The 11,981-nt window shown below is 43.4% G+C and overlaps 1 protein-coding gene across 2 annotated transcripts in view; it reads right to left on the bottom strand.

Moving 5' to 3' along the window:
• Positions 1-2,154: 2,154 nt before the first annotated feature.
• Positions 2,155-11,981, bottom strand: part of LOC112650210 (uncharacterized) — a 502,480-nt gene continuing 492,653 nt past the window's right edge. For both annotated transcript variants that reach the window (XM_049115981.1, XM_049115983.1), the window contains 5 exons: positions 10,626-10,739; positions 7,924-8,058; positions 6,709-6,825; positions 4,427-5,463; positions 2,155-3,231 (listed from right to left, as the gene is read on the bottom strand). In XM_049115981.1, the coding sequence (XP_048971938.1) occupies positions 4,775-5,463; positions 6,709-6,825; positions 7,924-8,058; positions 10,626-10,739 (1,055 nt within the window). In that variant the 3' untranslated portion in view covers positions 2,155-3,231; positions 4,427-4,774. The remainder of the gene's footprint in view (positions 3,232-4,426; positions 5,464-6,708; positions 6,826-7,923; positions 8,059-10,625; positions 10,740-11,981) is intronic.

The following is an 11,981-nucleotide window of genomic DNA, read 5'->3' as shown; positions in this document are numbered from 1 at the left end:
AACAGACACAGCCCGGGACAGGCGGAGGCGGGAGGGCACAGGACAGCGAGGACCCTCCTGCCACCGGGCACCCCCGAGCTCAGCGCCCCCCACCCCCGGAGCATCCAGGCCAGTGCGGACTGGGAGCCTGCGGTAGTTACTGGGGGAGCTGACTCCAGAGCTGGACAGCTGGCAGTGGCCAGTGTTGTTGTCCCTCCTGCTGTTACCCTATGCCTGGGACAGGGCAGGGCCGCCAGGGAACAAAGGCCTCACAGGATAAATAGCTGCCACTGAGCCCTGCACCTGGCAGGAGGCCGAGTGTCTCCAGCAGGTGCACACACCTGAGAATCAGCTCAGTAGGCTCCTCCCCCAGAAGACCAGCTGGAAAGACAGAGGAAGAGTAAGTTCTTGGCCGAGCAGCTCTGGAAAGCTTCATGGGCAGTTGAGGGATTTGCAGGATATAGAACCAGAGGATACCCCTGCTTGTATTTTGTTTTGCTTTTTCTTCCTTTTCCCGGTACAACTCGTTTTTAGCCACTCTGCGCTGAGCAAAATGACTAGAAAGAAGAACTCACCACAAAAGAAAGAATCAGAAACAGTACTCTCTGCCACAGAGTTACAGAATATGGATTACAATTCTATGTCAGAAAACCAATTTTGAAGGTAGAAAAATATAAATTCAACCTGAAAAAAGAAAAAAATGTTAAAAGAACGAACAGAGCCTCTAACAATTGTGGCATAAGATCAATAGCTCTAACACTCATGCCAATGACATCCCAGAAGGAGAGAAGAGATTAGTGCAATATATATCTTAAGAAATAATGCCCAAAGATTTTTCAAATTTTGTGAAAGACAATTTTACAGATTCAAGAAGTTTGTGCATCTTATAAAACATGCATAGGATCTGTCTAATGGAAAGTACAAGTACTGATAGAAAATAAGACATAAATGTGATAAGTATAAATGGAGAAACATACATAGTATTCATGGTTTGGAATGCCCAGCGTGTTAAAGATGTCAGTTCTTTGATCTAAAGATTCCATGTAAGCCCTATTAAAATCTCAAGAAGATTTTTATGTATATGTTTACAAGTTTATGTTAAAATGTATGTGGAAACACAAAGGACTTAAAATGGTTAAAAAAATTAGAAAAGATACATCGAATTGGATGAAAGATACTATCCATTTTTAAGGCTTCTCGATACCTACAGCAATCAATACAATAGCAAGTCCATATCCAGACACATAGACCAATGGAACTTGAAATAGGGAACCTGGAAATAGACCCATACAAATGTGATTAGCTGATTTTGATCAAAGTTACAAAAGCAATTCAGTGCAAGAATAGCCCTTTTTTAAAAAAAGATTTAGAGAGAGCACATGTCTGCATAGTCACATGGACAAGTGGGGGAAGGGGCAGAGGCAGAGGGAGAAGCAGACTTCCTGCTGCCAGGAAGGCAGATGGGGACTTCATCCCAGGACCTCAAGATCATGACCTGATACTTATGTCTATACTGATAATACATTATACTCATACATATAGGACCAGTACAGACATTTACACTAGGAGGAAGGAAACTAATGTCCACATAAAACCTTGGCACTATTGCCACTGAAGCTTTGAAAGCACCAACAACTTGGGACGCCTGGGTGGCTCAGTGGTTGAGCATCTGCCTTCCACTCAGGGCATGATCCCAGGTCGGGTAATTGAGTCCCACATTGGGCTCCCCACAGAGAGCCTGCTTCTCCCTCTACCTATGTCTCTGCCTCTCTGTATGTCTCATGAATAAATAAAAGCTTCAAGAAAATCATCAATAACTTGAAACTTTCTAAAAATTATTTTAAATATCAGACATAGAAACCAAGGGGTTCGTTAAAATATATATATACACACTTGTATGTATACATATATACGTATATATGTCCCAAAAGTCAGCCAGCAGTTTCAAGCTTTAATAACTTCAGAAGTGCTAAGCTAAAAATGATAGACCACCATTTGAAAGTTGAACTATTTTAATTTCCTTTCTCTTATGTAGTTTTCTGAACTATAAAGAACATTTTTTTTGTTTCTGTCCCTCCAGTTGAAGACAAGCAAAGTGACAAAGAAAACTTAAAATTAATCTTTGAAAATACACAATTAAAGTGTAAGTTATAGGCAAATAATTCAACATGCAAATTTTATTTTTAAAAACTTTTTTATTTTTTATGTTTCTAAAATTAGTAAGCTTAAAACTGGATTATGACTTTGGGGCACACTTGTGGACACACATTTGATCATCCCTGATGAGGGTGTTCCATCCTCTCTCCTATGACTGTATATCAACTGTTTGTAAACATACATGTGCCCAGAAAAGCCAAGCAGGGTATTTTCTTTGCTTTTGTTTCATTTGTGCAGTAGCTTTTCCTCTCTCAGTAATAAGAATGTCTGTCCCCCAGTCAAATAACCAGGCAGGTGAACGTATTAGACAACGATACAGAGAAAGATATATGTGCATATAAAGGAAAGGATATAGAAAAATAAGTAAAACTGTTAACAAAGACTACACTGGCGGAAACTTGTGGGTGCGAGTACAGGGGAGGAAGGGTATGGATTACAATCTACCACATAGTCAGAGTCTTCAGGCACATATTCATGGATATAAGATGTCGAGGAGGGAAATAAGTTAGATGGGGTGAAAAATCTATAGCCAGGCTGGAGAGTAAGACTATGAGCCAGGTGTTCACACCTGCAGTAAATGCAAGGGATTTGAGAAGCCACAAGCAGAACTCAAACTAGATTCTTTGTCAAGTTAGCAGTCTCCTCCCCCGAATCCTGCCAAGCTGTCATCAATCTTCTGCTCCACTGGTGAAAGCTCTAGGTAGGAGAAATGTGTTTTCCACAGTACTAACATCTCTAGCAATACCGCCCTCTTCCCCACAAGGCAATATTGCAGGGATTTTCAGAGGTGCCTGACTCTGGCAGGGTGGGGGAGAGTCAGCAGGAGCAGAGACTCTTTCCTCTCAGGGCTCCTGAGGGCCTGGTATTCCCCGCATTCCTTGGGCTTCTCAGGCCTCTCTCTGGATATTTTCTCCAGAGCTGGGCACCACATTTCTCCAGGTAACTGGGAGCAGCTGCAGAGGATCAGGTACATCCATCTTTAGCTGGTCCTCCCTTGATGCTATGGGACTCATGAAAACGTCTGTACTCCCATCAGACCGCAGGAATGTGCTGGATACTGTTGTTTGAAATCTTTGGGGTGATGGGTCTGTGTTGCTGTGAGAAAACCAAAGCAGAGAAGAGGATCATTCAGTGAGGAAGGCAGCTTTTCTTATTTTTATGATAAATGTTCATTTGCTCTACATGATTCAAAAGATTCAGGGAAAAAAAAAAAAACAAAGATTCAGGGCAATTCCCAGGCTCCAATCTAACTGACTTTTGGACCCCAGAAGATGAGCCTTTCCTATATCCCATTGACTAAAAAGCCATACTCTCTCTCATTCATTTTGCAACGTCTTTGCAGCTTCGTCTACGTTTAACCCCTCTACTGACCTCTTAGAATAAGGCACTCGCAGCTGTAGCGAGAATAAAGAACAAGATATGGGAATTGTGAAACTTCATAAAAGAATATGGGGATCTTCCAGGAAGCAACACATTAAAAGTTGCCAGAAATCAGGGTGCCTGGGTGGCTCAATTAAGCATCCGACTTGATTTTGGATCAGGTCATGATTTCAGGGTTGTGAGTCTAAGTCACATGTCAGGTTCCTTGCCGGGGGAGCCTGTTTAAGATTTTAAGATTTTCTCTCTCCCTTCACCTCCACCCCCTCCACCCCCACCAACCCCGGTTGCTCTAAAAAAAAAAAAAAAAAAAAAAAACCAAGCCAGAAATGCCAGAAATGGTCCATAGCAGAAGAGTAGCTTCTTTGTCTCTCTTCTCCAGTTGCATCTGACACTTTAAAGGAAGCAGCCAGAACTACTGGCTCCTAGGATATATTAAATAGGAGTCCTCTGGTTGTTTCTCTCAAGTGGTTGTAACTCCCTAGCAGGTTCTTCCAGGTATGAAACTCACAACATGACATCTGAGATCTCACCCTCACCCAGGAAAAAGGTGGGACTGTGACTAGCCTTCATACTAACCCTTGTCCATCTCTGCTCTGCCCTTGAAAGGGAGGTAGGCCCAGGGCTAAGACTCCTGTGACACCTGGTTTATCTAAGGAATAATGGGCCCAGGCTTCTCTGCCCTACTTGACTAGTCTTGTCCTTACCCGTCTCCTCAAAGGCATAGGAAGGAAGCAATCTCATTAATTCATCATCCATCAAGTATTCCACCCCAAGTATATATTCCTCTGAAGAAAATTATGCATCATAGTTATTAAAGAACCCAGGGAGACATCGCTGGTGGATGAACCTTTTCTCAGAACCCTGAGTCCCAGGCATCCTCGAGGTGTTCTCCTAGCCCTAGGGCCCTCACCTCTTTGACCATGTGGCCTCCAGCAGTCCCTGCTTCCAGGGAGTCTCCTTTTTTCAGTGTAGTGGTAGAGAGGATACGCTGGTGTACGATGCTCTTTAGACTGCATGTGAGTGTCTTGCTGTTCCGCATGGTGAGACCCACCTTCTTCTCCTCCTTCTTGGGAGAGCAGTGGATAGAGTGGAAAGGGGTCCTCTGCTCCTGTTGCTGCTGGTGCACTGGTAGTGGCGGGGTGGTAGATGTGTATAAAGAGAGGTGGGTACTAGGGTTGTTTAGAGAAGATAAAGAAAGCCCCTTGGTAGAGTCTGGTTTGCTCTACTTTCTCTCTCTCAGGGGCTGAAGAGAGTCTGTTTATTTGCATGAAGACATGTTCATGCCAGAATGATGTTCTTTCTGGCCTCGGTGTGTTCTCTTCCTGGTATTCTCCCCCCTTCTCTTCTTTGCCCTGTTCTTCTTGCTCTTCAGCCAAGCTAAGGCCAGATGGAAAGTATGGCAGCTAAAGCCCTCAGTGACCCCATGCTGGACGTGCTCCCGTAGGGCCTCTAAGCTGGGGAAGACCCAGCAGCAGCCCATGCACCTGAAGCCACTATCCAGGGCCACAAGCCATTCGGGGGTCTTGGCCCTGGAACATTCCTCCACAGCTGGAGTCTCTGCTGGGCTGTCAGCCTCCTCCTTTGCCTCTTGAGCTTCACTGTTCCAGCTGGACTCACTGCCAGTTAGGAGTTCCTTCGTACACACATGAGACGGGGTGACTTCTGTATGGACCTTTTCAAGAAAGGCCATTTCTTCTAGTCTTGCCTTCTTTGAGGGAGGCTCCTGCTCTTCCTCTGAATCACTTAAGACAGCCACCCCCCTTTTCATTTGGACATGCATGTAGTAAATTTTCATGAGCCTTTCCTTCTGTGGTTGTACTGAGGGCTCAGAGGGCTGAGTACTACTGACCAGATGGAATGGAAATGAGACATATGGAAAGGGCGAAGAAGTCTCATGTTGCTCAGATTGTCCAGGATGAGAAACATCTTGGTGTTTTTGATGGCTTCCTACGAAAGAGAATTTCAAACGTAAGACAAATAGAGTCTGTATGTGACGTCCGGAGGTGTCAAGGTGGCCATGAGAATATTCCCATGCAGATGTGTGGAGCAGAAGTCTGTACACATGTGGTATTTCGGCATTCTATGAGTGGTGTGTTTTATCTGAGGTGTGTACCTGCTATAACTATGCGGGAATGTGGGTGTAGTGTGTCTTGTGGACTTGCATGTGTGTTTTGGGACACATCTGGTTGAACGCTTCCTTTAAGATTTTATTTATTTATTTGTGAGAGAGATACAGAGAGAGACAGAAAGTGAAGAAGCAGAGGGAAAGGGACAAGCAGACTCCTTGCTGAGCGTGGAGTGTGACATGGGGCTGGATCTCACTACTTTGAGATCATGACCCGAGCTGAAACCAAGAGTCGGATGCTCAAATGACTGAGCCATGCAGGTACCCTGGTGACTGTTTCTGATGTTAGTCAGAGGTGACAGTGAATGAGTGTGTGCATGTGTGTTACATAGTGTGACAGAGCATGTGAACAAGTGCGGGAATAATGCTGTTTCCTGTTGACACTGTAGCTTAGAATGCCAGCAGAAGTGACCTGAGCTCCTGAAATATGCCGCTCTGTGAAGTGCCCGAGTCTTCATGAGTGAAGTGGCATGTGGATGAGAAAGGCTGTACATGAAAGTCCATCCTCCTCAGGGTATATCCATTTTCTGCAGTTTGGCTTAGTGTGAGGGAGTTAAAACAGGTGATCTGTACAAGGGGTTGTAAAGGACTTATGGTATTAGTGTGTGAGTGGATGAGTCTGACTGTGTGAGGGAATGAAGGGACAAGGGTGTAGCTATGCCATGCCAGAGACTGGGAAAGTGAATGAGGAAGGAAGGCAAGGAGAAAAGGAAGGAGAAATGGGACCAGAACTGGTAGGAAGGAATACAGATGCAGGAGTGTGGGTGAGGTTGAGTTCATGCACCTCTGAGGGGGAAGGGTGTGATGAAATGTCCACACCACTGCGGGGCTCTACTTGACCTGAAGCTACAACGGTGACTGGGTCCTCCCCCTGAAGCTACACTCCCTTTCTGTTCCTCTGCAGGGGCTTCAGTCCTAGTCCCTCTGCCCTGAAGCCCTCTTCTGCTCTCAAGGGGAGAATAAGATAAGTCAGGCTTGGGCTGAGCAGCTCAGTTGTACCTGCTATCTCTGCTCAGACGCGACCTGTGTATTTCCCTTACCGTCCTCTTTAGCAAGGATAAACTTACCAGAAGGTGAGATGCAGACGTATTCTGAGGAAGAAGACTTTTCTCCTGCAATCTCACTGCCAGGAGAGACCACATATGACTCAGGCTGAGGCACATTCTCTTGGTTCTTCCAGAATTCTGGGGAAAGGATTAAAAACAAAACAAAACTCTGAGATATGGCATCTTCTGGAGTCTGTGTCAACTCAAAGAGCTACACTGAATGGATATTATTAGTTAGACATCATTACCACACATGAGACTTAACTCTCATAGAAACTAAGGTGACTTTCTTCATTGAAATGCTACGATTTTCAGGTGACTTTATCTTTTAAAACTTCACTTACTCCTAAATATAACTAAATAATAATTAGTAAAACTGTGTTTATAGTGAATGACCATGATATTATCTCGTGAGATTTCTGGACATGTGTAGAGAGTATTGGACACTTAGAACCATGCCTGTAAAACAGTATGCAGTCACTAAAGTAGGATATTCTCAGCTTGGTTTTCCTTATAGGACACTGTGCAATGAGGGGGCATGGGGTGCAATTTTATGAAGAATTCTGCATGTGTATCTCTCTACGTATGTACTGATATCTGGTAACTATCTCTACACCCATACAAACACACAGAGGATGGATGGATAGATGGATGGATAGATAGATAGAGGGCAGCCCCAGCGGCTCAGAGGTTTAGGGCCACCTTCAGCTGGGGGTGTGATCCTGGAGACCCAGGATCCAGTCCGACTACAGGCTCCCTGAATGGAGCCTGCTTCTCCCTCTGCCTGTCTCTCTCTCTCTCTCTCTCTCTCTCTCTCTCTCTCTGTGCCTCTCATAAAAAATAAATATAATCTTTAAAAAAGATAGATAAATAATGTACAAATGCAGGTAAAATGAATTTTCAAGGTTCCCGGGGAACCCTGGTGCTGGAAATGTTCAAATTAAGACTTCACAGTCATGGCCCAAACTTCCTTTCCGAAAATATATTTCCACATTTCTCTTAGATATTTTATCTTCTCATTCAGATCTTTTAAGAGCTTCTTCCAAAGAAGACAGGGATGCCTCCCTGGTACATTTCTGCTTATTAATTAGGAATACAGACCTTGGACAGTCCTCGTGAGAAGGGGTCATTTATGGCATTGCGGGGCATAGGCTCGTAATTCTAATTTTTGGCTAACATGCTGCCTCACCTCCCTGCCTGATTTCCCCCCAGCTCCTCCCACTCCCACCATATTACCTCTGTCAAAGAGCTTGTCTGCAGGAGAGATACGGGAAATATATTCTGAGTCTGAAACTTCTGCCCTCTGGCTGTGGCCTTGGGCCAACCCAGAGGGTCCAGAAAGTAGAATGTCTTCATCTGTGTTTAAGACTTCTGGGAAAGAGAAGGACAATCAGAGAGATGATATCTTTGCCTCCATTAAACATTCGAGAAATACCATGTATAATAACACACACAGCACTTGTTCCCAGGAAGATTATAGTCTGGCTTCTATCCAGAGGTCTAAAATCTAGGTACCTAAAAATATATGCTGGAATGAAATGTCTGGTTACCTAAGAGAGCATGAGAGCCCTAGGTTGTTTCCTGCAGTTGATCAGAGGCTCAAATTCTTGCCTGGCACATGGTAAGGTGCCCATATTATTTGTTCTTACTACTCCATTTACCACAAGAATAAATGCAGAGCAGGTATGTCAGTACAGGTCTTCAGTCTGCCACCTGTGGTTTATGATACTGAGGTCCTGCTGCCTCCGGGGAGGGTTAGGATTTACAGGGAGGAATGACAGACTGCGATCTGTTGGCCTCCTCTTCCACATATCTGCTCCTGTGCTCCAGGGACCTCACCTGAGGGCTCTGCTACCCAGCTCTGCAGGACTGGAGACTCCAGGAGGATCCCCAAAGCTGACTCCAGACGGCACTTCCCAGCAACGGGCACAGCTCCCCTGTCAGGAGCTACGGACTGGCCAAATGGCTTAGCTGTCACTTGGCCTAGTTAGTGGTGTCATCTTCCTCATGTTCCACACACATTGTTCTGATCAGCTTTTGCCTCTATACTTACCATACTCATAAGCCTACCACTAAACTTTCCCAATTAACAGCTAAATTCTAAGTTGTTGATTATTTTCCTAGTAAAATATGTATATTTTTGGGATCGGGTTTTACCTCTATCATGAACTTCAACACATCCCGAAAATTGCCAGTTAGTTTTTCTTCCTCTTAATCTACATTTCCAAACTCAACTTTCAGTAAATAGGTAATTTTCTGTTCCTGATAAAATAACTCAAACATATTAAGTCTCTTCCTATATTTAAAAAGTTTATTTAAGCTTGTACCCAAATTTAACTTCACAAAATGCACCTACTTTGTCTCTTAGGTCACTGGAGAGTATCTGGTAGGTCATGTTATAGGCATGAGACAAGTCAGTGGGGGGTGGACTATTTTTTAGAGACGTAGTATGTGTACCGTGTTCGGTGAGTACTGTCTGATTGTGTACGTGTCTGTCATGTTTCTTCAACAATTTTATGTAGAAGGCGTACGGGTGCCATGGCCATTCTACGTAAAGGTAGCATGAGCATCATATATTAGTGGATGGTACAGCATAATCCTGTATATGTAAAGGTGGTATGAGTGATCTGGGTGTCATGTACTGCTGAGGTTCAAGTTGTGACGTACTGTCTATTTGATTTATGAGAGAGATATGGACCTGGGTAATTTTGTGAGATCTGTTGAGATTGTGAAAGTGCTAGGATAGAGGCAAGGATAGAGGCAAGACCTCACGCGAGGTCCTAGATTGTGGAATTACCTGAGGGGCCTAAGCGACCTGGGACAGAGGAGTTTTACACGATGTTATATGATTGTGTGGCTTTGTTCACTGTTAATGTGAAATATGAAGTTCTACAAGAATGAGATTATTTGTGTGAGTTTGAGATGATAGTATCTAAGGATGTCATTAGAGAAGGCAAACTTGAGGAATACATATGCTGCAAAATGAGTTGTGAAGGTTCAAGATATGAGGATCTGAATTTATGAGTCTGTCTGAGAGTATAAGGAAATGGGAGCAGAGGGATGCCTGGGTGGCTCAGTGGTTGAGCACCTGCCTTTGGCTCGGGGCATGAGCCTGGCTTCCCGGGATTGAGTCTCAAGTTGGGCTCCCTGAGGAAGCCTGCTCCTCCCTCTGCCTATGTCTCTGTCTCTCTCTATATGTGTTTCTTGTGAATAAATGATTAAGATCCTTAAAAAAATAAAAAGAAAAAGAAGAAAAAAGAAAAAGAAAAGAAAGAAATGGGACCAGAGAATGGGAAATGAAGAGACAAGTGTCAATAGGGTTAACTGTGAGAGGACTTTGTGCTAAGCCTAGTAGAGTATGTGATGGAATAAATATTCCTGTGTGCTCATGAGGGTTAGGAGGTTGTTGGAGAAGAATCGAAGGGTCTCTTTCCAATCTCTGCCCCTTCTTCCCCCATGAAAGGACACATGCTAAGGAGTTCAGTCCTCTCTTAGTGAAAAAGCAAAATCTACTGGTTCCTTCTTGGATGCCCTATCTGTTCTTTGCTGGCCCATTTCACACCAGCTGTCAGAGATTTGCCAACATTATGACCAACAGAATTCATCTTCTCAGGTTCACACTGAGTTTATATTTCCATTTCTCAGAGAGATCTGACATTTCTTTAGACTCCACCTTTGCAAACATGGCCCTGCACTTATGGATATTTGTCCTCTCTGAGATTCCCCTTGAATCTCCAGGCTTTGTTTTATATAGATGCAATGAACATCTCCTGGAGAGAAAAAAGACCTTGTGTTATCCCTCTCATCTGGACATGGGCTTGGATCACTTTATATCTCTCATCTATGAGTCTGTAAATAGAAATGCTCAGCTGGAGCCTCAGCCATGCTTACATCTCCCTTTGCCACTACCCACCTCCAGTTCAGACATCTCGACTTACCCGTATTCTTATTGTCAGAGGCACAGGGGAGGTCACTTGAGACAACGGCACTGTGTTCTTCCTGTGAGGTACTCTCACCAGGCTGTGGTGTATCCTTTTGCTTCTTTAAGATTTCTGTAATTTGAATTAGAATTAAAAAGATATATCTAGTGTTTCATATATTCAGTGCACTTGGATTGCTTACTCTGTGTCAGACACTCAGGGATAGTATAGTCTCTTTTCTGGCCAAAGCTCCAAAATAGAAGCATTCGACCATTTTTACTTTTTCCCAAGTGCTCATGGCTAGCTGGATATAATATATGTACATTGTCTTTATTGAGGTCGCTGCGGTGTGTCTTGAAATTGTGTCATCACAGTGTACAGTCCATATATTTTAGTATTTGTTTCCCTGACTATACATACGTCACTGTGTCTCACGCATTTCATCAAAAGATGCCCATATCCTATCTCCAGAGTCCATAATGTTACCTTTAAGGCCCAAGGGACTTTGCAGATATTATTAGATTAAGGACCCTGAGATGGGAACATTATTTGGGATTAGTTGAGCGGTCCATATGCCGTATTTTAGACTTCTGACCCCTACAACCATAAGAGAATAATACATTTTTGTTGTCTTTAATCCACTGTTTGCGGTAAATTGTTAAAGCCTTCGGTAGATGATAATAAATGCTCCACATACTCTGGACTGACTAGGGGCTTTACAAACGGGCAGGCTCTATTTACCTGATTTCCTTTCTTTTCTGAGTGTAGAGTTGTTTATTTGAGTCCATGGTGCCACCCATTCTTTGTGCAAAATAAGGAGCTTAGAATACTTGAGCTCCCAGTCAAGTTGTATGTGACTGTCATCCAGTACTTCAGTTACATCTGTTTGGTGGATTATCTGTGAATCAGTGTTCCTGGTTTGGGTGTGGAAATCATCAAAACCTACTGGCATTCAATCACAGACTTCTCAGCTCATCTTCCGTTCCTGGCTTCCATTTCATCTTTCCAAATACGTTCTGTGTTTTCAAATATTTTATCTTTTATGTTTTCTACTTTTTTATCTGACGATGTCTTTTTTTCACCCTTCTTTTCTTTATGATGTGACTGTTCTTTTCATCCAGCACATTATCTTATATTGTTATTAGATAATTGCTGTGGATATGGTCACTGTCTGACAGATCACCATTCTTTTGAAAGACTGTGTGCTTCTCCCCAGTTGCTTTAACATCTTTGTTATTGAGGTTCTGAATATTGGCTTTAGTGTACCTAGTTTAGTGGGGATTTATTTTTGCCATTTCTGTATCGAGTTTCCTAATAATGTTTCCTGATTCTAAAGGTTTGTATCTTCCAGAGTTCTGAAAAAAAAATCTTGGC

This window comes from Canis lupus, chromosome 11, assembly GCF_003254725.2.
Source record: "Canis lupus dingo isolate Sandy chromosome 11, ASM325472v2, whole genome shotgun sequence".
Taxonomy (NCBI): domain Eukaryota; kingdom Metazoa; phylum Chordata; class Mammalia; order Carnivora; family Canidae; genus Canis; species Canis lupus.
The sequence above is the reverse complement of the archived record's forward strand: the minus strand, read 5'-3'. Positions and strand labels throughout refer to the sequence as shown.